Source organism: Euleptes europaea, chromosome 2 (genome assembly GCF_029931775.1).
Source record: "Euleptes europaea isolate rEulEur1 chromosome 2, rEulEur1.hap1, whole genome shotgun sequence".
Lineage (NCBI taxonomy): Eukaryota > Metazoa > Chordata > Lepidosauria > Squamata > Sphaerodactylidae > Euleptes > Euleptes europaea.
This window is the reverse complement of record NC_079313.1, coordinates 43,260,908-43,287,266: the sequence shown is the minus strand read 5'-3', so window position 1 is coordinate 43,287,266 and position 26,359 is coordinate 43,260,908. Positions and strand designations below refer to the sequence as shown.

Here is a 26,359-nt window from a genome sequence, read left to right as displayed (position 1 = left end):
CTTGGCCTGAGCAGCTTGGAGTTTTATTTTATTTATTTTATTTATTTTCGTATTCTAAACTTGTAAGGGCGGGTTACAGCATTTAAAAATCTTACAATATGACTATAAAATATATAAAACCATTCCCTTAATTATAAAACTGATCTGTCCCCGATCCTGTAGGAAGGAATGCAGCCATTGATGGGCTGTGCCCTGAATCCCAGCATCGGCAAGGCGGTGGTCAAGAAGATCGTGGTCGACCATGTCAAAGGCTGCTGACAGATTTAAGAGTATCAGCAGCCCTGACCCTCCTTGATCCAGTTCAGTGCTGTCTGTTAGCAGTCACCACATTAAGGAGAAAAAAGGAACTTTAGTAGTTAAGCATACCAGTCTATCATAAGACACACACCCCCAGTTTATGGTAATCTGCTATAGCAGTATATCAGTGAGATTGCAGAGTTTGCTAACAAAAAATGGTTGACACTTTCAGATGCTTGCAGTAACTCAGGGGGGAAAGAGGTGGTTAGGGGGCAGGACAGGAAGTGTTTTTAAAGCTTCAAGTGTGTTCCTTCCAGGAACATGGGCATAAAGGTGACCTGAAAAACCATGAGGGGAAAGTTCAGAAGAAATTGCCGGAGGAACCATTGGCAAATGATACTGTGTGTAAAGCTGGGGGGGGGGAACCAATGTAAAGCAGTCAAATTGGAACAACAACTCTATGGGGAAATGACGTCAGCTCAGAGAAAATGCAGTATGTGACGTGAGTATTCCACGCAGTCTGAACACTCCCCCGAGGGATAAAGATTTAATGAATTAATTAATGCAGCCTTTCTGTGCATACAACCAAATTCACAATATGTTGCACAATACTTTGCACTAGGAATTCGCTCCCTGTAAAGATTTATTTAAAGCCTGTTAGTTTGTAAATACTAGGCAAAGACCTTTTCATTTTCTTTTGTCTTTTGTTGACTCCTCACTAATGTCTCCATGCTCATTTGGGGCTGTGTTTTGTTTTAGGTTTTGTTTCGTTCTGGATAGCTGTTTTGTTCTGAAGTTTGCTTGCTTAGTTAATCTTAGAAGTACCTTTATTCTGTTTTCTATTCTGTTATTTAATTATTTGCAAGAAACTTTGAGCAAATCGTTTTGGCAAAGCAGTGAACAAATAAATAAACCTGCAAATACCTGCCTACAGATAAAGTCAGTCAAAGTACTTTATATTCTAATACCGAAGTCAGACAAATCTTTGGATACTTAAATCCAGTAACTGCAGTAGTGAACAGGTCTTTCTACAAACCTGAAAAAGGACCCAGGTTTGTAGAAAAATGTAAAATATATTTAAAAATACATTTGGGAGTTTAAAAAACCCCAAAATGATAAAAGGAGCACCTGTAGCTTTAAGCAATGGATTCACTCAGTGGTTGTTGCTTTAGTTTCTGTGAGTAAAAGTAGGAGGGGGGCGGAGGACCCTTTCCAGGCCTATTTTAGCCTTTTAGGGAGGACTCATTGGGGCCAGGCCTGGCTAAAGTTGCCAGCTCCAGGTTGGGAAATTCCTGTAAATTTTGTGGTGGAGTCTGAGGAAGGCAGGGTGTGGGGAGGGGAGAGGCCTCAGCAGAGTATAATGCCATAGAGTCCACCCTCCAGAGCAGCTATTTCCTCCTGGGGGGCAGATATCTATGGTCTGGAGTTCAGTTGTAATTCCAGGGGATTTCTAGGTCCCACCTGGAGGATGGCAACCCTAGGCCTGGAAGCAACCTCTGGGAGACTTGATACCACCTGACTTGCATGGCTCCTGGCTGCTTGCTACTACTTTCAACAGTAGCAGCCCTATGAAAGCCAATGTGGTGTAGCAGTTAGAGCTTCAGAGTGGGGTCTGGGAGATCCAGGTTTGAATCCCTATCTGCTATGGAAGATCATTGGGTAATTTTGGACCAGTCAAATATTTTCAGCCTAACCTACCTCACAGGGTTGTTGTGTACATAAAAAGAAGAAGAGGAGAATGATGTAAACTGATTTGGTCTCCAATGTGGAGAAAAGTGGTAGTTTTCCAAGGTAGAAGCTGCAGGGTGGAGGATGGAAAACGTAAGACAGAGGGGCAGATAAAGGTAGGTTGACATTGGTTATATTCAAAAGGTATGTCTAAGGGTGTTTTAGCAAAGTGTTCTGTCCCACCTGTGAGACGTTGCCCTTGGTTTAATGAAAATAGCCTCCATCTCATTTCTACCTGAGGTAGTAGAGTACTGCTGCAGGTTGTTTATCCAATCCCCCAATGATGTATCTATATCCACAAGAGGGAATCAAATTTTGTTGTGGTAACTATTCCTTGTGGGTTGTGAAATGGTATAGTATTACCTGATCTCATCAGAGCTTGAAAGCTAAGTTGGGTCGATACTTGGAAGGGAGACCTCCAAGGAAGACTCGGCAGAGGAAGGCAATGGCAAACCAACTCTGCTTAATCACTTGTCTTGAAAACCCCACCAGGGGTTGCTATAAGTCAGCTGAGACTTGATGGCACTTTATACATATAACTATTCCTTGTATTCTGTTTTTCCTACTGGGGTTTAAAGTAGGGACGATACTTGGAAGGGAGACCTCCAAGGAAGACTAGGCAGAGGAAGGCAATGGCAAACCAGCTCTGAGAAGGTAATCAAATGAAAGTCAGCCCATTCTATTATATACTTATATTGTTTAGTGATCTTCTCACTAGTGAATATTACAGATCAATTATTTAGGATGATTGTTCTTTGGAAATACGGGGGGAAATATAAAGGGAACTTGTAAACTCCTCTTTCCAAAAAGGGTTGGATGAACACATTTCAGTGATCACCTCAGTGATACTTTAAGTTTAGCCATTTCGGAAATGGAATTTAATGCAATCCTAAACAGTGTTACACCCTTCTAAGCATATTGGTTTCAATAGACTTAAAGGGGTGTAACTCAGGATATCCGTATGATTCATCCATCTTTGTAAAAGTCAGGATTAAATGATCTCTGGTGATCCATTCCAGATTCAGTTGTATGGTTCTGTACATTACTGTCTTAGCACCACCACATTGTTTATGCTTTCTCAAGCATGATTCCATGGTTGAATTTTGTATGTTTTCTTACACATGGGAGGTTTGCCCCAGCTTGGATGCTATGAACTGTTTCCCCCCATTTCCCCACAACATCAGGGTACTTGTATGCAACTCCTGGATTTCCCCTTCTTTCCGGCAGTCTTTCCCAAATCAGCTTTGTTGGAATGTTCTGGTCAAGATGTTTTGGGCATCTATGCAGATGGGAAAGTCCAGATCCTCTAGGTCCCATCCACACCAGTCCTGCCCACATTTGTGTCATTTTTCCAGCCCCTGTACCCTGTGGCAGGAACTTTCCCCACTACCAGAGGGCTTTTTCTTTTAAATCAGCAATTAACATATTATTGCACTGTTATAACATTACAACAATCTATCAGGTTCTCTAAGAGTTTGTTATAATTCTATAACACTATCACAATATGCCAATTGCCAGTTGCCCTGGTGGTGGTGGGGAATGGCCTCTGCGGGGAATGGGGCCAGGGACAATGCAGGGAAATTTGCCATGTGGAACTCCATTGCTCCTGTGCTGTATAAGCAGCTGAAGCAGCAATGTGAAACCATCCCCATGTGTAAAGCACCTGTGTTTGTGGTCTGTGTCAGCAGCAGTCTGCAGTGGCTATCAATATTGTAAATTGCCTATTAATGATGGGTGGTATCCTACCTGAGGCTGGAGGAACTTCCTCAAGCCTGAGGAGCCTTCCTCCAGCCGAATTGGCTCCTTTATTGGAGGAAGAGCCACTTAATTTGGAAGAAGGCTCCTTAGGTTGAAGGAAGACTTCAAACTTTGCGTAGTGGAGTGGTAGGATGCAGGCAAACAACTCAGTGCTTTGTTTTGCCCGGTGTAATATATGTCACATTATAAGAGTTGCAGCCAAATGTTTGGTTGAGAAGTATGGGGTATACAATCATAGGTACTGCATTTTGCAGCACATGAGAGCAGAAGGAACAAGTATCTCTGCTGGGCCATTTATGCAGGCAAAATTAGCGTTGAGTTTGCCGCTCACTGGAAGCAGATTTTTTTATCCTGATTTTACAAAACACTATTCATGGGTGCGATTTCGATGGATATATTCTGAAGCTGAATGGATCTCCCTTCTGCTTGATCTGCAAAACTCTGCAATATCCATTAGGGGATGGGGTGGGGATACCATTGTTGTAGTCCTGATGTCGCTCTCACTCCCCTCATTCCCCTTTTTGATGTAAGATACACATGCATGTTTTAGACTTAACTGGGAACTGTGCCCTTCTCCCTTCCACCTTCAGTGAAGGGATCAGAGTCACGAATATTTACTAAAGGCAAAGTGGGCATTTTGTTCTCTAGGCACACAAATCGCACCCAAGCCAAGCCAATCTCAGAACGTCAGAGCAATGCTGTCTAATTGTTCTTTTAAAAAGTGGATTTTTTCAATAAAATCGATGCATCATCAAAAATCAATGGAGAGAATACCTGAAAGAAAGATCTGATGCTTCCCCAATCCCTACCACCAGGTCACTAGAGGTCAAGTTTTTCGAATGGGAGAGGGAGTAACGAAGCGCTGGCAACATTCATTGGCTGCTCCTCTCCGTTAGCAAGAGGGACACAATAATCGTTCTATGTCTTTGTTGGGCGGAGTAGAGTGGCCACCTCGCAAAAAGAGGCAGAGAATCATGGCCATTATCTCATAACTCAGGGCTTAAATGAACGCTTTGCTGAGGGGAGTAGACAAACCATGGAATCACGGACATACGATTGGGAGCCAACACAAACTATGCCGCCCACCCTCCGCCTAAAAAAATTCCTCGATTGTTGGGCAATGCGAGGGGAAAGGGGAAAGCAACGGACCATGCTGGTCAATAGGAGCATACACAATGTATCATCATTATGATAAATTTTCTTTGATAACAAAAAAAAATGTAAATAAAGAAAGGGGAGTAGATGTTGGGCATATAACTTTGTCGGTTCTTAATACCAAGGAGGAGAACAGAGATTTAACACAGCAGGAAATAATTGTATTTTTCTGGGCAGGTATGTTGTGAATATACATGAACAACAATACATAACTGTAACTAATGAGACACTAATATATGAAAATACAGTTTCCTCAAATGCTTCAATGTGGAGAGTTAGCCAGGAAAGGGCAGAATACTTTCTGAATGACAAATCTGCCAAATTTTCCTCAGGTGTCCTAACCTTTTTAAAATTGCTCTTGAGCTTCTAAACCTACAGACCTCAAACTGCCTTATAGTTTCCCCCTATACTAAAACTGCCTTATAGTTTCCCCCTATACTACATTTGTGAGCTTTAAACCAGTTGGTTCCACTCCCGGTCACCACACTAATAGCCCCCACCTGAAGGGGCTATTAGATACAGCCAACTCCTTCACCTGCCTAAAGGAATTCTCAACCCTATCTGCCCAAGTGACAAAGTCCTCTTTTCTTTCCATCCATTTCCCCTCCCCTGTCCCTTCAAAGTTTCCAAGGGCCATGATGGGCTATTTATGTCCCTGTGTACTACACCGATAGGTTAAAGGGGGATTGGCGGAACATGTAGAAGGGGATGGACTTATCTGTCTCCATCACAGCCTTTCAGAAAGGATGGCTAAACTTATTTCCTGTACAAGACCAACTAGGGTCCTGCATGGAAGGCAATGCAGAGTGGCTGAGACATTGTCCATTTCTAGTCCATCTGATTATGGAAATGTCTCATAGGAGGCAAATTCCCACTTGCCCTCAAAGTGACCAGTTCATGTCCACATTGGATCAAGGGAGAGATGGGTGAGTAAACTACATCTGGTGGCAACCTGAGAAGGCATGGGATGGAGCAAGGGCTAAAATCCCCTCAGGTGCTCTTCCACCCACACTGCATGGGCTGCACACCAAGGAAAGTTTCAGTTGAAATGCCTAGCTGGGCATTGTATGTTGCTGTGTGCCATTCCTTAAAGGCTGGGCAAATGGAGAAGAGGATTTTTCTGTTTAAACCAGTGGTTCCCAACCTTTTTTTGACCAGGGACCACTAGGACTTTTTTGTTCGGTGCAGGGACCCCAAGGTTCAAAATAAAAATTCAGAGAATTTGAAAATAAACTTTAATCATAACTGTTAGTTAAACATTAAACTTAGAATAATATTTGAATATATATTTTTATAATAGAGAACTTTTAATTGAAAATATTAATTTATTATGGGTTTATAACTTTGTTTTGCGGACCATAATTTAGTTCTCGCGGACCCCTGGGGGTCCACGGACCCCTGGTTGGGAACCAGTGGTTTAAACAAATGGGGGTTGATGTATCTTAACTTCCAGTAAAGAATAATCTTTAGAGGACTGTCATGCAAATTAACAGAATCATAATGCAAGGAAAGGTCCATGCTATGACAGAAATAAAACATTACTGTGGAAGCTCTGCAGGGCAGGAACTGTCTAATTGCTTTCAATTTGTACAAGAGCTGGAGCAAAAGGATTTGGGCCTTAGTTGCTCCTGCAATAAAATGTTTAGTAACAGTTAATAATAAGTTCCTCTGAGCCAGATGAAGGGAAAGAGTGATGTGATGTGATTGAAGCATTCCGGTTGCAGGTGCTGACATAGCCACAAAACATCACTGCCCAAAGCCTCACCCAACTGCTTCACCCATGTCACACAAACAGGAATGCACAACCAGACTATCAACACCTTCCTATAACATTTCCTAGCATAAATCATTACCAGCATTATTTGATCGATTGATTTACTTTGTTTTAGCCCCACATTTCTTACAGACACTCAAGGTAGATTACAAAATCTGAAAACCAACAATGCTTTAAGAGACATAATTACAAACAATAAGTTCACAAAAAGATGTTTTAATATATAAACTGCAGAAATGTTAAAGAATATGCATATAAAGAATACATAAGCAACAGATTACATGCACAGTGGCACAGGCTTTGTGCATATATCCCCATAAAAGATGCAAAAAACTCAGTGACCAATTGTTGACATTGCTGGAAGTCTTGTGGCAAATCTGAGATGATTGTGTGCATTTATATGCTGACAAAATCTCTGATTCTTTCCAACGTTTTTATGACAAATCTCTCAGACTCTTTCCAGCTTTCCAACTTTTCTTTGCTGGCAAAATCTTTCAGATTCTTTCCAGCTTGGACACCAACTGTTTGCCATATAAGTGGTTGGAAAAACACTCATTTTGATTTCCACCTATTTAAGGTGAACAAAAAATTAGTTTTCTACACATTTGAGGTCCATGCTGGTTGAGAGCCACTTTGAGCCCCCTTGTATATATTGATAAAGAAATATGTTTTGAAACTGCAGAGAGCAAGTCCTTTTGAATCTTGAAAATTACAGCTATGTTTCTCCCCCCTGAGGTGGTTGTATTCCCCCCTGTATTTTCAGTTACTCCTATTTATTTTTACATACTTTAGAATTCTTATGGTGTTTTCTGTTAAATAGTTACACAACATACAATAGGTACGTTTACACCGTTTTATGCTTGTTGCAACTCTTACAATAGAATGCTTTTTTTAGTGTTTAACCTTTTTGTAAAACATTACTTTTAAAAAATTCCTCCCCATGACCACATTATTAGAGAATCATGTCTAATAACGCTGATCAATTTAAAATTTAAAATTGTGCTTAAAGATACATGTATTGTTTACTGCCTTCAGCATTTCTAAAAAAAGTCAAGAAACATTACCTCCTTCCCAACCACAGTCCTAAAGTGGTTCTACAGGACTTACAAACCATTTAGTAAAAAGCTAGAAAATAGGCATGTATCCCAGCCACCTTGTAATTCTAATTGCCCATTTTACTTCGCTGGAATAATCTCAGGGGCTTTGTGTGTACAGGACCCGACTGGAACTGTTGCCTTAAAACAAATCCATCTTCCACCCTCCATTTCCATTTCAATTCAGGTAATCTGAAGGTCAGGGAATACCTGACTCATGAACAGTGTGAGTGGCTATTGCTAAATTTTGGTGGAGGATTCCACTTCTGATGTCCTAATTTCTGAGATGCCAGTGTCACTGATTGGCTAATTTCCCTCCCCCACCCTGTTTGTGATTGGAAGATCCTCCCACCCCTGCTTTGTTCCTCTGTCATTTTTTGCTCATCCTCTTGCACTCCAGGGCTGTACTTGCTGCACACTGGCCACAGGTTTGCTCCTGGTTGCAAGACTCAAGGAACAAAGGTGTGTTGGCTGGAATTTGTGGGATGAGAGGGAGAGGCAATGTAATTCCATCTGCTGGCTTTCCTTTTCTATGCTACTGGTTCACTTAATGGATATTCTATAAGGATTTAATTGCAAAAGGGGACGGTTGTTTTGTGCCGGGCAGTGAATGGGCTGCTGTTTTTTGAGTCCTTAGTTATTTAAGACAATATTGCAGATCAAAAGAATCTTGGACTTAATAGGAGTGCCATGACTGAATGCAAAGCATGTGAATTTTGTTTTGCATGAATGTGATTTTATTGATGTTTTCCGCATAGGGATGAAATTTTTCTCTTTTAGCTGGTATTATATGGTACTTATGACTGAAATGGTAGAAAACATGTACCAAGCTATCTAAGCTTATATATCATCATGAAGTAGGGATGCCAACCTCCAGGTACTAGCTGGAGATATCCTGCTATTTACTGATCTCCAGCCGATAGAGCTCAGTTCACCTGGAGAAAATGGCTGCTTTGGCAATTGGACTCAATGGCATTGAAGTCCCTCCCCTCCCCAAACCCCACCCTCCTCAAGCTCCACCCCAAAAATCTCCCACCAGTGGCAAAGAGGGACCTGGCAACCCTATCATGAAGCCATGCTAATTCACAAGTGGATGGCTGTTTGAGGTCTATGTTCTGATAAGGCCATGGTTGAGGGCAAGTCTTCTGAGATGTGATCAAATTGTAGTATGCTTCTTGCATTTATAAACCTTGTTATTTTCAGGCCTAGACTGCAAAATCAAAAAGATGTTTACCTGAAAACACCATTTAGTAACATGTCGGCTTATGCTTTGTGACTTTCTACAAAATTGTTATCTTTACAGCCCTAGAAGAAAATGACGGCATAACTCCCTGCCCCAGCCATGTTAAGGCCTAGCCAATGTGAGTAGTAGATGAGATGGTAACAGTGAAATCCTAAGCAGAGTTACACCTTTAGGAGGGTGTAACTCTGCTTAGGATGGCATTGTAAATCCATTAGAGGACTTTACCACTTTCAACTGTATGTGGAGGGAATGCTGAATGCTACCATAAGGAGAAACAAATTCCATACACGCACAGAACTAGGATATTAGGGGAAAGGATAAGCTAGGAATCTAACTTTTAGGAATCTAACTCCTCTAAAATCTAACTTTGTATGCACAGTGAGTTCTTTTTTTAAATATGATGGAGCAGCATTCAGTCAAGTGGTATGAAGGAGGAATAGTTTTACCATCTCATTTGCTATTCTTGTGTTTAAGTATGATTGAACAAATTAATATTCTCATGCAAATACGTGAGAACAAAGATGCACCAAATATGACCCTATGCAAATATACAGGAAGGAACTGAGGTTCCTTTAGTGCAGCAACATAATTTTTGTCAGTGTTCTACCTCAGAAATATTAGTGTGACCAGCACTCTCAAGCAAAAGGGAGAGTCTAACTAGACAAGACTCTGGGAGGTTTGTGATCAGGTTTTCCCAGGGTTTATTAAATAGAAGTAGCAGCTGCTTTGGGCTCCAGTTCAGTTCAGATCCATGTGAGAGGTTTTAACTTTTCCACCCCTGCATGGTTTTGCCAATGTAGTCCCTGTGCTCTTATTAGCTTTAGAAGGAGAGGGGGATGGTGGGATCCAGTGTGGCTGTACTTTTTGTTATAAAAACGATGGGAAGATCCAATTTCTTTCTTTCTTTACTATATTGATGCTCCACCTTTCTTATTGAGACCCAGAGCAGATTACAAAGTATAAATCAATACAATCAGTCTGAAGACACATCTAGTAAACACAGTGTAGGTTCATACAATCAGTATGAAGAGACATCTGATAAGCAATGCACTTGCCTAGGATTACTGAAATCTGAATAAGCAGTGAATATGAGGCATGATATAGGGTGTACATATAAAGCTGAAAAATGGTATTACAGGAGCTCCCAGAGTTTTATCTGGTTGGACCCTGGAAGGGAGAATATTGGATGGATGGTTTTCTCCACTTTACTGCTGTTGTTGCCCATATAGGAGTGGTGTAATGTACAGAGAATAGTTCTGGGCTCAAATATGTTGCTCCACTGTGACAGCTTTCTTCACCTGAGCAAGGTTTTTAGAAGATGGCATGTTGCACATACTGGAGTAGTCTCTGTGGTGGTCCTAGCTGGTGGAACAACCTAACTGGTGAAGTCAGGACAGCTCCTCTACTTTTTATCCTTCTGCAGAATGTGTAGAATGGAACTTCTTAGGATGATGTTTTAGTTTTATGAAGAAGAGCTGGTTTTTATACCCCACTTTTCTATACCAAAAGAAGTCTCAAAAGAGCTTACAATCACTCCCCCCTCCCCACAACAGGCACCTTGGGAGGTAGGTGAGGCTGAGAGAGTTCTGAGAGAACTGTGACTGGCCCAAGGTCACCCAGAAGGCTTCATGTAGAGGATTCTCCAGATTAGAGTTAAGAGTCTGCCACTCTTAACCTCTACACCATGCTGGCTCTCCCACTCTGAAGGGGATTCTGTTGTACTTTAAACATTGTAAGTTTGTAAATGGTATTTATCATTGGTTTAATTTTTTTTGCAACCTGCCTTCAGTCTTTATGGAACAGATGAATGAATGAATATGTCCCCCCTCCTCCTTTTTGTGCAATAGCTCCTACAGCAGTGGACAGGAGGAAGTTTCTTTCCTTCCCAGAGACTGCCCCATCCCCCTTCAAAGAAGTGACGGGAAGGGTGGGCTTTGGCTGCTGGTGGAGGGAGCAGAGAGCCAGTCTCCATCCTTCGGCCTGACACAGGAAGAGAAGCTGGTCTAAGGGAAAGGAAGCTTATAGGGTCTGGGTCAGGCAGCTCCTCCATCTTTGGAAGCAAACGGAGGAGACACCCACCCTCCCTCTCTCTGTTTCAGAGCAGGCGGAAGCTAGATGCCCATCTGGGGGCCGGGTAGGAATTTTTTACCCCTCTGGCACAACTGGCAACAAGCTGGTTGGGGGGGGGGTAATGGTTCGCCTATCCTACTCTGAAAGTGATAGGGGGCATGCAGGAGCAGTGCGGGGAAAGTTCATGGTACAACGTCATGGTTCATGGTACAACTCCGGTGAGCACCCTGAGGCATCAGTTTGGAAGATGACCAGAAGCCTGGGGCCTCGGTGCCTTGCAGTGACCTGGGACAGGAACTCCTTGAGGCGGGCCGCTATCCTTGCCCTATAGACCTCGCTGCTTGGGGGACTGGATGTTGCACACCTCCCTCAAACACTAAAGAAGGCTTGGCAAGGAGGAGCGTGAGCCGTACCCCACGTGACGGCTCAGAGTTCCGGGCCAGGGTGGTCTCGTCCTAAGAACTGGGAGGCACAAAAAGAGGAGGCCTGACTCTTTTGCATCCCAACAATTGCCCACACTGCAGTTAACTCTGGGGCTTTTTGGCTTGTATGCACTGCAGATCCCTCTTGAACAATAAAAATCAAGTTGGCCCCTTGATTATCCCTGCTCTGGTGTCGGCTCTCTTTATTATGCATCTGTGGACAATTTAACGTACACCTTTCACTTGCATTTCTGCTGGAGGAAGAATGTGATGAGGGAAAAAGTGGGAGCTTTTGCAAAACAACAACAACAAAACAGAAACAAAACCCAGATTAAGGAAGATGAAGAGGAAAAGGGAATGCTGCATGCTTTAAATTTAAATTGGGTGTGAAAGGCAGATAACCTGGCTGGGAAAATGAAGCTGCAAAGGAATGTGGCAGCCAGGCTGCTCCAGATATTTCACCCTAGGTGATGTGGCTGAGGGTGCTGCTGTGAGAAAAAGAGAATAAATCAGATTTTGAACAATTTAAAGGCTCTGAATTCGTATTAGGATTCCAAATTGATAATCTGACATTGGTACAGAGTAGGTGAGGGCTGGTTGTAGCAAAAACGAGCAAGACTCCAATGGCACCTTAAAAGAATGTTTCATGGTGGTATAAGCTCTTGATATCTATAGCCAACAGTCAGATTCATGACGCAGTTTGGAAAGAGCTGCTAGGCATATGAATTTGTGTAGTCTTTAGTTTTGCAAAAGGATTTTTTTTCTTTATATGGTCTCTCTATGTAATTTGTATGTAGCAAAATCCCTACCATGCCTTGCCCTGACCTGGATAGCTCAGGCTAGCCGGATCTCATCAGATCTCGGAAGCTAAACAGGGTTGGCCTGATTAGTATTTGGATGGGAGACCACCAAGGAATTGGTATGCAGATTGAGGCAGGCAATGGCAAAACATCTCTGTTGGTCTCTTGCCTTGAAAACCCTACAGGGGTGCCAAAAGTAGGCTGCAACTTGATGCTCCCCCCCAAAGCCTTATGTAATTCCAACTTGCCAAACTGCTGTTTCCTCTATCTCTCAACACACATCCACGACTCTCTGATCTGCTCTTTCTATCATGTAATATATGGGCCAATTCTCACATTGGTGAGAGAAACTTGCATTTGCCACCAATGGGCTATTGCAGCTTCCTGCTGAGGCTACCGGTATGATACGTATGCTTTTCACATTCACACTTGTATGTTTACACTTCAAGCATCTTAGTTGTATACCTTAAAATTCATGTACTGTAGCAGCCATTGCAAATATTATTTTAAGACCACATTTCCCAAACCTGTGTGATATAAATGATGGACACAGCAGGTGAGTCAGAGAGGACGAACTCAACAACACAGAGAGCAAGTCACATGAAATCACTGTTTATCGCACTCCTTAATAGAGCAGCACCCACATGATGTACTTATATTTTAATTAGAGGTGGAGTAGGTCAATATACTCACAGGAAAGTGTGCAACCACACCTACCTCGCTGATACTGATGCAAGACATATGTGGAGGAATCCCATGTGAATGCCCTTCACCATGCCAAGACAGTTTCTGTTTCTCCCTCCAATTTTTTTCCTTCAGAGCGGTGATCGCTTGTCTATACAGGCATCTGATCTTTCACTCCCTTCTTCTGATTGTGACAACGGCGAAGCTTTCACTCCTGTGGCCTGTATCAGTTCTTTCAACATAACCATCACAATCTCCTCATGTATCTGCTGACGCTGTAACGTATTGTTCACTGGGTGCTTGGTTTCAGTTGCACCTCAAATGCAGCATGAGAATCTGTTTAGGAAATCTTCAGCATCCCATGAATGTTGTTTATTTGGAATTCAAACTTGCTAAGATGGTGTTTATATATACATACCACAGGTATAGAATCTTCAATTGTCCGATTCATTCAGCTGATGAAATAGGCTCTTGCCTCTGAAAGTTTATCCTACAACAGATGCAAATCTTCAAACCTAAGAACACTTACCTGGGAATAAGCCCCACTGAATGAGCCTGTGCAGCATTCTGAGTAGATCTGCTTAGGATTGCTCTCATAGTCTTTGTGGTGACACAGGACTCTTATCTTGGGGCAACAGATGTACACAGCTACTCTTCTAAAATGTCTTACAAGATAGATAAGCACCCATTTCAGCAATTACACAAAAAAAGTTCAAATACAGGAAGCAATATTGACTTGTACTTCCTGCCCCCCCCCCAATTTTTTTTACAATGATCCCATTTTACTATACCAAGGAAATAATTTATTTTAACTTCATTGGAGTGCACCAGTCGATAAGTATGGGACGGACTGCCTGGCAGTTTCATAGGGTCTACATAGGAATTTCTACACTTCAGGAGAGCATCTATATTTTAGTAGACTCTGCACTGACATTGCAGAAAATGCCTCCTATGTAGACCCGACTGAAAAGCATGAGCTTTTTGCCATGTGGACAACCAGTGGAACAGACACATCTTCCTCAGGAAGGTTATGGGAACACAATAAATCAATATACTGAATGAGTACCTCCAAGGTGCTGTTTCAGTACCCATGGTCCCCACCTCTCCTAAAAATCTGTGTGGGTGAGCCTGTAGGGGATGTGCAAAGTTGTACCTGCAATAGAATCCTTGAGTTGGAATATTATTAATTATTATTACTTAAAACATTTATATACTGCCTTTCCACCTGATTTAGGGCCCCCAAGGCAGAGATAGAATATTAACAAGAAATATAGATTTGAATCCTATGAACTGTGAATGAAGCAGAGTTTACAGCGGGATCTTGGCCACCTTCCTCTTCCCACAGGAGCCCCTTGAGCTGCTTCCAAAAGGACCAGGTGGGATGCTGGACTGGTGGGAATTGCCCTCCTCCCTCCCTCCTCCCACTCTTGCAAAAGTGTTTTGCACAAATAGAGCACGGGTTCACACAAAGGAGGATTTCCACTCTTCAGCTCTACCCACACCGCATCATATGCCATTTCTGAACAGCCTTGGTGGCTTTGGGGGAGGCTGAAGGGGCTGCAGCGGGAAGAGGGGGCAACAAAGACCCCTTGTGGTCCATTCATGATTAATAATATCAAAATACTTCTTTTTTCCACTGCTGTTATGTTGTATTTTGCTTTTTCTTATGCCAACACATTAGAACTCCCTTGTTTTTGTGGGATTTTTTTTACAAAATAGTCTACCACTTCCATGTCTTGAAATTCTTGAAGATGTGGCTTCAACAGGGTATGTCCACCCAGCACAAGCACCCAGTGCTTGTGAAATTGAAAGGGATGTGGAAAGACTATACTTAATCTGAGTTTGTAATTATGGGCTCTTTTAAAGGAAGTGGATGGGATCTGAAGCAACATGTCATTTCCAGGTTCTAGGTAGGTGGAAGTCCTGGTAGATAGCTAAACCTCCAACAAAAAATAAGCATGATTCACTGGAGGTGAAACGCCGCACTCACTTGCCCTCTTAGAATTCATATTCACAAGCATTTGAAATGGGAGCCTCTTAAGAAAAAGAGCGTTGTGAGAGTTCAGTTGGTTGGATGGTCTTTTTTCCTTTCTTGTTGGGGCGGAATTCTGAGCTGCTAGTACACTGTGATGGTACATGCATTTGATTGGGGAGGGGTTATGCAATGTGCTGTTTGATATCTGCCTGTTAAGCCCAGAATAAGAAATGTGGGTACACAGAGTGTCCTTTTGTGACACCTCAGATATGACAGAGTAGAAAGTGAGAGAGGGTCTGTTTATCTGCAGGGTTCTATACGGGTGTTCTAGACCTTGAACTTCTAATAGTTACCCATGAAAAAGCTTAGCAATACTTAGAATTTGGGAACTTCACCTGATCTCAGAGTTAAAAGGGCAACACGGTATTTGGGAGGCAAAAGTGATTTCCAGTCTAGATTGGCTTTAGTTTCCATGTGTTCAGTTTTTGTTCTTATGTTTAAGATATTTGAAATATTTGATTGTCCTTGCAGCGCTTAATGGTACAGATTAATTTTTTAGCTGTGCATTCTATCCTCTACTGAGTACTGGTCATGTGGCTTGAGTAGAAGTTTATTTATTTTCTGTTCATATAATTTCCATTTATGTTTTTCATGCTATTTTTATGTAACCACTTCAAAATTGGGGGTTCCCCCCATTCCCTGGCCTTTTACCATTTTTTTTAATGTATGGATTTTATGATGCTTTTGTAATATGTTAATACATAATGCCTCAATAAATTATTATTTTGAAAAATGAATTCATGTTGGCTCACTTCAAATTACAAGAGTACACTTCATAGAAGCAATAATTTCTAAGACAATGATCCATAAACCAGATAAACCTTGGTTAGAATAACATTCTTGACAGTTCAGGCCTTCTTCGAGCCTTCCTCCAGCTTTTGTGGCTTTTAGGCTCCTTAAACTGGAGGAGGGTTTCCTAGTTCGCTGAGCAGAATGGTAGGAAATACACAGTAGTCTGATAAAACCTAAAATGATATTAGTCTTTTGTGCAATGTCACCATCACCTTTTGGTATGCATGGTCGCCATTGAGTGTGAATAGGGTAACACATGACTTCCAGCTTCAGTATATGCAACCAGAAACCCAGATTTTTGTGGGTGTGCATACTGAAATTGGAAAATATGTGGATTGCCCCATTCACACAAAATGGTGACCACTCATATTGGGAGGATTGGGGGTAGCACACTGTCCTGTTACATGAAGTTGGCGTGCCAACATTCTAATGATTGAAGGGGACTAGTTTTCATACATGAAACTAAACGTACATTGAGATGAATGATGTTAACCAGAACAGACTGTGGAACAGAAATCAATGCAATCAGTGCAATTTTAGTCAGTGCAGACTGTGTATTTGCATTAGAGACAGATTTAAGGAGAAACCAATTTAAGGCTCCTTTAAGAAAATGCTTTACCTTCTTAAATCAAGATAGTCTAACTTGACTTGCCTAAGGAATAGATTTTGCTTTTACATGGTGTATCAGCACAATGTTGTATTAATGCAAGTGACCAACCTGCAGCACAGGTGTCCCAAGTGGCCCAGGCAGAGGGAGTTTGTGATGCTCCTGATATCCCTGTGGGCATGGCTGTGGCTTACTACTTTCAGCTCTTCAGCTAAGCAAGCTGTGTAAAATCACCCTGAAGCATGGTTGGCTGCATATGTATAAAAGTGCACAAAGCGTGGGATTGCCTATTATACCCAGTTTGGTCACTCACATTCCATTGGCCTGTTTTGTTGTTTGTTTCACTCCAAGATGAAGCGCTTTCTCTTCTTTACATTTCTGCTCTGTGGGATCTTCGTTACACGAGTCCTCTGCCTTCCATATGGGAATATTTCACTAGCTTGTGAATCGATGTTGCCAGACCAATCTGTTGAACCACAGGAATCTGAATCACCCTACCACATTTCTGTATCATCAGACGAATATGACCCAGGAAGAGAAGTAAAAGGTAAATAATATAAACATCCTCTTTTTCCTACAAAATATTTCCCCTAGCTTATTGTCTTTCTTATTCAGATCTCCTTGGAAAGAAGTTGAGCAGGTTGCGTTCATACAGTTTATCTGACCATCTTGTTAGTAGAAATGCAAACAAATATAAGACTCCAGGTTACTAGATGATCACTCAATTGACAATCATCTGCTACTACTTTTATAAGAATTCCAGCTCCGCTCCAAGTCATGTAGCAACGCCGCACCTCTGCACTTATATTTCAGAAGGCTCTGTGGGAGGTGCCTCTACACTGAACACTTTTGGATATGCCTCCTGATTCAGAGAGGGTTTTGTCCTGAGATGCTTACATCAAGCTCTTCAGAGTTCAGTTCAATTGAGGGAATTCACTTACCAAAGTCTCTCTAGTCTCCCTTAGCCCTCAGCTTCCTGTCTCAAAGGTCTTCAGTCTTTTCTCTAACACCAAAGGCTCTAAGCCAGAAGGTAAATTAGGGCCCATGACCCACTCCCCACCCCATCGCCTATAATACAGCAGCCCACTGAGATCCCAGAGCAGATCAATCCCTTGCCACCTTATTATGCCACCTCAGGGACTATAATTATTTGTCAACATTTTCTGCAGCATTTTTCAAAAGTAAAAGGATGCTTTGTATTTCTGATTTGATTTAATCATCACCACAACAATCTTGTACGAGCAGTTAGGCATAGAAATAATCACTTGCCCAAGGCCATCCAGTGAACAGGGACTTTTATCCGGCTGTCCCATGTGTAAATTGAGTCCTCTCTGCAGTGTACCACTGGCTTTGTATTTCTCATACACAACATCAAACAGGAGGTTTGTGTAATCACATCTTTAATAATGTTGCCTACAGTGAACGAGTCAGAACAGAAACAAGAGAGCCAGTGTGGTGCAGTCGAGAGTGTCAGATTAGCATCTGGGAGGCCCAGGTTCGAATCCCCACTTGTGCCATGGAAGTTGCTGGGTGACCTTGGGCCAGTCACCCTAACCTACCTCTCAGGAGTGTTGTGAGGACAAACTAGAGGAGAGGAGAATGATGAAAGCCCCTTTAGATCCCCACTGGGGAGAAAGGCAGGATATAAATGAATTCAATAAATAAATAAGAAACAAGATGCCTTCCTGATAGGCATCTTCTAGCTTTCTGAAGCTGACAGGAATAAAAGTCAAACAAGGTAGACATATATTTACAAGTATCAGCTACCTCTCATCAGATACCTAAAGAGAGAGATCTGGCACTGTCTAGGTCAGGGGTGGGGAACCTTTTTTTCCGCCAAGGGCTATTTGGATATTTATAACATCATTCGCAGGCCAAATAAAATTATCAACTTAAAAATTAGCCGACCAAGCCCCAAGCAGGCAGATGCCCCAGATGACCCCCCCACACACATGGGCAAGCAGGCAGGCAGGCATCCAACCGGTTGCGCACTCGCCCACCTGGTGACACAGGATGGTCTGTTGCACCAGTCGGGCGTAGCTGTCCAGCTGCATGCTAGAGTTGCTCCTGCTCTGCATGGTCGGGGCCGGATTCTACAGCCGGCTCCTGCTATCTTTGCCTGCAGGGATGAAATGAGGACACACTGCTAAGAACTCCCCCCCCCCCGAGCATTCTGGCCCTGCCCCCTTTAACCCCACCCCCATTGTCGCCACTTCTGCCCCCAGCCCTCTTGTAGTACAGAGGGAATACGTTTCTCTATGGCCCAGGTGGGAAAGGGTTAACACAGTCTCTTGGGCGGTCCTAGCAGCTCCATAGATAACGACTCTTCTGCAGGGGGGGGGGAAGGTTCCTTTTCTCGGCAAAACAAACTCACATCCGCCTTGAATAGAGGCTATTCCTGTCCACGGGAGGGGGCGGATGACCAGTCTTAGATCCTTCTGAGCTAGAGATCTGCCAGGACCCACAAAGGACCAGACCAAATGATTTCGTGGGCCTTAAACGCCCCCAGACCTGACGTTCCCCACCTCTGCTCTAGGTGCTCACAGCAATGCCTCCTGCTCTGTATTTCTCACTTGTTCTAGTTTAAATGCTGCATCCTCTTCATACAGCCCCACCCATACCTGCTGCTCAGCCAGAGCCATTCAGAGCCATTAAAGCACATGTTGACTGGTAATACCTCCAGCAATTAAGAAGTGTCAGTTATTATCATCCCTTTTGTCATTCATGAAAGACTATCATAGAGAACAGTGGCCAAGCATACAGTATGTGAAGGGGGCATTCCTAAATCTGCCCAATAACAAATATTATCTTTAGTACCATTAAAATGCAGAATATAATGTGTAGTACTTATCATTCTCAATATCTGTTTCTCCAGTGAACATAGAAGGAACGCCTGATGTTGGATTTAAATGGTTTATGCTGCAGGCTCGAGACATTGAGGAAAACATCCCAGTTGGTTCATTTCAGATCACAGATCAAAATACACAAGGTCTTGACTGTTTCAACCTTTCGGTATGTGTTTATTCCTTCAGTTTGGATAGATAATATGGTGGAGTTATATATCTTGGAACATGCATGACAAAGAATCCATTTTTCTGTTAAAGCAAGATCAACATTTCAGTCACACATGCGTTGCAGTTTCTCTTCAATTTCCATCTGCACGGTGCCCAGTTTGGGACTTCATCCTTGTCTCCTGTGCTGTCTGGGGGACACTATTTGGCTCAGTGGGGAAATCAGTGTTTTCTTTTCTGCCCAATAGCACTCTCCCAAGCTGTTTTAGGTTGGGAAATGATGTGGGGTGTAATGCTGAATCCCCTTCTCCATTCTGCTGTCCTGATCTGAATCTGAACCAGGCCCTGTGCATAGGGGAATTGAGGAGAACCTGCAACTCATGTCTGACTGCTGCACAGTGTGGGTTCCCCATACCCCGCTGTTGTACATAATGTGTCAAAAAAAGTTGTAAAAAATGCTGCTTTAATACTATTTCTGGCATTGCCGAAATGGACCAAGAGTTTGCTCAAAATAATCTACATCTCCAGGGATTTTGAAGCATATTCTTAGATTGCATCTCTGAACTAACAGGGGAGGGGGGAAGGAATTCTTGATATGGCCCTGATGGTGGCTTGATATGAGCCTAAATATCGCCTTGGGCACAAAAAAGATAAAAATCAATACTCCAAGCTTCTACAGAAAATATAGCAGGAATAATTTTTAATAAAATAATAGTGATGAAGAAAACAGCTTTTGAGTATTGAATCAAAAGTATGCAGGAGGGCTTTAGAGGGCTCTTAAATGGCTTTTTCTTTGAATGGAAAATGAATTCAAAACCTTTTACTGTGTATTTCCTGGATAACCATTTGCATCAGTAGATATTTGGTCTCCAGCATTGCTGTGAAGGGAGTGTATTTAAATAAACAAGAGTATGAATATCTAAATAAATACCCAAATAATATTTTCATGTCTGTCTTTAATTTTTCAGAATTCAGCATTAATTCAAACAAACTTGGATGTGAAACAGAACGTAACAGCACATTGGGTTTCACCTGATGCTAAAAAGATTCAATTTATGTAAGCAGATATTTGAAAATCATTATTTGAATTTTTACTTTATTTTTTAATCCTAACATTTCTGTGGCTTCCTCAGACATCCATTGATTTAATTTTCCTTTTTATATTTCCACTCTATCCAGACATTTTAGTTTTTAGGGCCATTTTTTTGGGGGGGGGTGATTTGGCCTGGGCCTCAAACTCAAAGAGGACCTCGAATTAGACACTTCTAATTTTTTTGGTATTTGATAACTTTCACTACTTGTTTTATGCACATCTCTATTAGACCAAAATGTGAAATACTCTTCCCATTTTATGTTTAGTTAAACTAGAGGCCTCAAAAGATGGAAGTGGTCTAGGCCTCTCTGTAGGGTTGCCAACCTCCAGGTGGTGGCTGGAGATCTCTCACTATTACAACTGATCTTCAGGAGACAGAGATCAGTTCACCTGGATAAAATGGCTGCTTTGGAAGGTGGACTCCATGGCATGAAGTCCCTCCCTTCCCCAAATCCCTCTCTCCTCAGGCTCCACCTCTCTAATCTCCAGAGCTGGCAACCCTACCTCTCTGAGAAGGCCTGACTCGGGCCCAGGTAGGGTTGCCAACCTCCAGGTGGTTAAATCTCAATAAATCACAACGTGTGCTGAGAAAACACTGGTTAAAGGGAAAAACAGCACCAGCTCCAATTAACAATAATCAAACTGAATTTTATAATGATTACTCAAAAATAATTCAGTATTGGTGTACTATTCTGTACATTTGTCATTGATATAATCAAAACAGTCACAACCAAGGTGTCACAGGTTACCCCACCAATGAAAAATAAAAGTATTATAAACATCAAAATGAAATAGAGTCCAAAATGTACAATTCGAGTACAAATCAAAGTCCAATACTGAGTCCTCTTGAGAGAAAATGAACTGGTTCCGGGAAGATCCAGAAACCATCTGGTATGAAACTTGCAATAATAACAGAGTTCATCAAGGTCCAAAGTCCAACAAATCCAAAAATCCAAGACAACACCTCCTGATTTGAGTGTGTTTCGCCTGGAAAGAGCTTCTTCAGTTGATTAATCAATTTTCATAAGGGTACAACGACCTCTGTAATAAATAAATATATCCAACAGAACCACATTGTATCCAAATTCCAATTAAGAAAATTATTATTAATAAAGAACCACATATATATACATACCAATGACCAGCGGCCCCACGGGCTCTCCTAGCTTAATGCTGGTAGTGTTGGCTCAAAAGTAAACACTAATTATAGTTTCAGCTGGTTTCTGTCTATAATTAGACAGAAATAATTGATTTGAACTCGAATTGTACATTTTGGACTCTATTTCATTTTGATGTTTATAATACTTTTATTTTTCATTGGTGGGGTAACCTGTGACACCTTGGTTGTGACTGTTTTGATTATATCAATGACAAATGTACAAAATAGTACACCAATACTGAATTATTTTTGAGTAATCATTATAAAATTCAGTTTGATTATTGTTAATTGGAGCTGGTGCTGTTTTTCCCTTTAACCTCCAGGTGGTGGCTGGATATCCCCCGCTATTACAACTGATCTCCAGCTGATAGAGATCAGTTCCCCTGGAGGAAATGGCCGCTTTGGCAATTGGACTCTATGGCATTGAAGTCCTTCCCTCCCCAAATCCTATCCTCTTCAGGCTCTGCCTCCAAAATCTCAAGGTATTTTCCAACCTGGAACCCTAGGCCCAGGAGGAATTACTGTGGGACAGTATCAGTTTGGAAATCTCACACCAAACCTCTCCCTCATATTCATGGGGGTTGATAGTTTTGATGCTTTCATGTGGTAATGCATTCAGATTTTTCAAGCAATGTAAAGATAGGGGCATTTGCTTCCAGATTTCTCTATTGAAATTATTTCAGCTGTAGTTTAATAAAGGCGGTTGATCCACACATCTTATGTAAAAGCTGTTAGAAACAACCACTGCATGATGGTGCTACACACCATGTCTGACACCTAAGGTGGGTTCCTTTTGGATCACCACTGTTGCAAAAAGAGTTTCCAAAGGAGCCTCAGACAACTTTGGGGTGCTGCTGGTGACCTCGAGACTTGCACTGGTAACAATGGATAAAGGAACGGGACCTTGGTTACTTACCGAGAAGGTTCCTTCTCCTCTGAGGTACGAAGGGCATCTTGCAGATAGACGGGTGTTTCCGTTCCTGGTTCATAGATAGGCAGGAAGTACACAAAAATCGACCTCACTTCCTGTCCCCTGGCCGGAAACGCCCCTTCGTCTCCACTTGAGACTTCCAGAGCTATGTCGTACGCCAGGAGGGTCTATGGACAGGAATCTGTAAGGGAATCGAAAAGGACAACACAGGGCCAAAACTTCAGGCGTTTGGATGCTGTAACTTTAATGCGGATAAAAACTGGGGTAACCAGGGTACACTGAACTGGATCTGCTAACAAACAAACAACCCCCCTTTTTTTATTTACATATTTCATGTGCAACTTGTCTAACAGGTAGAACCAAAGTAGAGTGTGTGTGGGAGGAGGCCAGCTCTCTCCCCCAAATAGGAGCAATCGGGGACAAGGAATAAGGTGCTCCAGTCTCAGCCCCAGGGTGGGGCCAAGATGCCCTTCGTACCTCAGAGGAGAAGGAACCTTCTTGGTAAGTAACCAAGGTCCCGTTCTCCCTGAGGTGAAGGGCATCTTGCAGACGGGATGTCCAAGAGCTAGTCCGTCGAAGGGTGGGAGTCATCTTCAGGAAGGATGTGCTGGAGCACCCGGTGTCCAAAGGCAGCGTCCACCGAGGAGAACTGGTCCAGACGGTAGTGACGTACGAAGGTCGACACAGATGACCAGGTGGCTGCCTTGCAGATCTCCTCGACTGATGCCCTGTTGTTGAACGCCGCCGAGGTGGCCGTGCTGCGGATTGAGTGTGCAGTGATGCCAGGTGGAAGAGGTCTGTCGCTGAGCCTGTACTCTTCTTCAATGCACTTACGTAATGCCCTGCTGAGGGCGGGCTTGGAGAGTGGTCTTCCCTTGTTGGGGGCGGCCACCGAGATGAATAGAGCGTCGGTCTGCCGGAACGGTGCAGTGCGAGTGATGTATATACGTAGGGCTCGCCGTAGGTCGAGGGTGTGCCACTCTTTCTCCCGTGGGTGCTGCAGGTGTGGCGCGAAGGAGGGAAGGTGAATCTCCAGCTGTCTGTGGAAAGCCGTGTTGACCTTTGGAATAAAGGTGGGATCCGGCCTTAGGACCACCTTGTCCTTGTGGAACACGCAGAGACCTGGCCGGGAGGATAGGGCCGCAAGTTCAGATACCCGGCGGGCTGACGTTACCACCGTGAGAGAGTTTTCATGAGGAGGGCCTTCAAGGGTGCCTCGGCCATGGGCTCGAAGGGAGCGCAAGTGAGTGCCGTGAGTACCACGTGTAATCGCCAGGTTGGAAATCTGTGGACGACTGGAGGCGAGATCAGTGAAAGACCTCTCAGGTAGGTGAGAACGTGCGGGTGCCTGGAGGTGGCATAGTCTCCCAGTTGGGGAACTACGGTGGTGATGGCTTCTAGTTGTTTACGCAAGGCAGAGGGTCAGAGGCCCTGTCGCGCCCCCTCCTGCAGGAAGACCAGCAAAGATGCCGTGAATGGATTCAGCGGGTCGTAGCCCTTGCGTCTGCACCAGCGCACGAACGCCTTCCATGTGGAGTTGTAAATGCATTGGGTGGAAGGACGTCTGGCCGCTAGCATGGTGTTGACCATGTCCGGAGTGTAGCCTAGATCGAGGAGCCTTTGCCTCTCAATACCCATACGGTCAAGCAAAACCAAGCTGGATCCGGGTGTAGGATCGGCCCCAGTGTAGCAAGTCCTTGGATACTGGTATCCTCCACGGCAGCTGAATGGACAGCTCCTGGAGAGAGGGGTACCAGGGCCTGCGTGGCCAGTCTGGAGCCACAAACAAGACTGTTGCGCTCTCCTGCCGCAGCTTCCGCAGAGCCCTCGGGATGACTGGGAGCGGAGGAAAGGCGTAGAGTAGACCCTGTGGCCAAGGGGCCAACAGGGCATCCGTCTGTTCTGCTTGAGGATGTGAGTAGCATGAGAAGAATCGAGGTAGTTGGCTGATTGACAGAGACACAAAGAGGTCCACTATCGGCAGGCCGAAGCGAGTGGAGAGCATGCGGAATACTCGTGGGTGCAGTGCCCACTCCCCCTCGTCCACCTTCATTCTGCTCAACCAGTCTGCCTGTGTGTTCAGCTCGCCCCGGATGTGTTCTGCCTTGATGGATCGTAGGTGTCTCTCTACCCACCGCAGAATCCGGCTGGCTTCCCTGTGGAGAGTTGATGATCTGGACCCACCTTGTTTGTTCAGGTGGGCCTTTGCAGCCACGTTGTCCGTCCGGATGAGGACGTGGTGTGCGGAAATCATCTGTTGGAAGGATTTGAGTGCCCGGTAGATGGCGCAGAGCTCAAGCTGATTGATGTGAAGAGATCGTTCCTCCTCCATCCAGGTGCCCTGTGCCAGCTGGTGGTTCACTGTGGCACCCCAGCCCTCTAGGCTGGCAGCAGTGAAGAGCTGTATAGTCCTCTGGTGCCAATACTGACGACCCGGCTGCAGGTTGGTGGGGTTCAGCCACCAGCTGAGACTGCGTTTTACCTCATGAGGAAGGGTCAGGCGAATGTTCCTCTTCTTTAGGATGAGCTGCTTGTACGGTTTGAGGAACCATTGGAGGGGGCGAGCGTGGAAGCGAGCCCATGTGATGGAGTCTATGCATGCGATCATGTGACCCTGTAGCCGTGCCAGCGAGGAGAGGCCGGTTGTTCTCCAGTTGAACGCCCCCCGGGCCAAGGTAGATATTTTGGTGGCCTTGTCTTTCGGTAGAAAGAGGGTGCTGCACGTGGTATCTATAATCGCACCCAGGTGCTGCACGACTCTCTGAGTGTGTTGGATGGCTCGATGCTTGGATGGAGCGGCGATGAGCAGGTCGTCTAGATATGGGTAGATGTGTATTCCCTCCTTCCGGAGCAGGGCTACCAGGGTGACCAGGATCTTGGTGAACACCCTGGGGGCGGAGGAAAGGCCGAAGGGCAGCGCTTTGAATTGGAAGTGGCGATCCATGTAGCTGAAGCGCAGGAAGCGACGATGGTCGTTGCAGATGGGGATGTGTAGGTACGCTTCTGTCAGGTCTATGGAGGACATGAAATCGTCTGGCTGGAGTGCTTCCACGATGGAGCGAAGCATTTCCATCCAGAAGTGTTTGGCTCGGATGAACCTGTTTATGTGTTTTAAGTCCAGAATGGCCTGCCAGTCTCCGTTCCTTTTGGGAATGGTGAAGAAGATGGAATAGACTCAGGAGGATCTCTCTGGTGTTGGGACGGCTTCGATAGCCTGGATGTGTAGCAGGTGGTTGATGGCCGCCCTGGTCCTCATCTGTTTGTCATGGTTGGACGACTTCGGTGATTGGATGAATCAGTCAGAAGGGAGAAGTTGGAATTCGATCAGATAACCCTTGCGGATTATCTGCTCCACCCAGCAGTCGGGGTAGGCCTGAGCCCACTGGTGGCTGAAGTGGCTCAGCCTTCCCCCCACTGGGGCGGGCCCGGAGTCACTGCCTTTTTGGTTTGTTGAAGCGGTCCGTCCGGTCGCCTCTGTAGGACTGGGAACCTCTGTTGGGCCGGGTGCCCCCCCTTGCCGCGCCCCGGTTGCTAGACCACATTGGATGGCCGGCATCAGATCTTGGGCGTGCCAGGGAATGAAAGGAACGAAAGGAGGGGTAGGATGAGGAGGGTCATCCCCTGTTGTCCCTCCGGAGGCTGTGCGGCAGTGCTTTCTTTTTGTCCTTCGTCTCCACGAGGATCTGGTCCAGCTTTTCCCCAAAAAGAAGTCCTCCCTGGCAGGGGTAGGCTAGAAGCATAGCTTTGGAGGAAAAGTCTGCCGCCC

General features: G+C 44.1%; 1 protein-coding gene across 1 annotated transcript in view; it reads left to right on the top strand.

Moving 5' to 3' along the window:
* LOC130473210 (uncharacterized) overlaps positions 1–26,359 on the top strand; it is a 123,959-nt gene that overhangs the window by 71,983 nt on the left and 25,617 nt on the right. Inside the window, exons 24-26 of the mRNA XM_056844736.1 lie at positions 16,751–16,946; positions 19,275–19,411; positions 20,379–20,467. Of these exons, the coding sequence (XP_056700714.1) occupies positions 16,751–16,946; positions 19,275–19,411; positions 20,379–20,467 (422 nt within the window). The remainder of the gene's footprint in view (positions 1–16,750; positions 16,947–19,274; positions 19,412–20,378; positions 20,468–26,359) is intronic.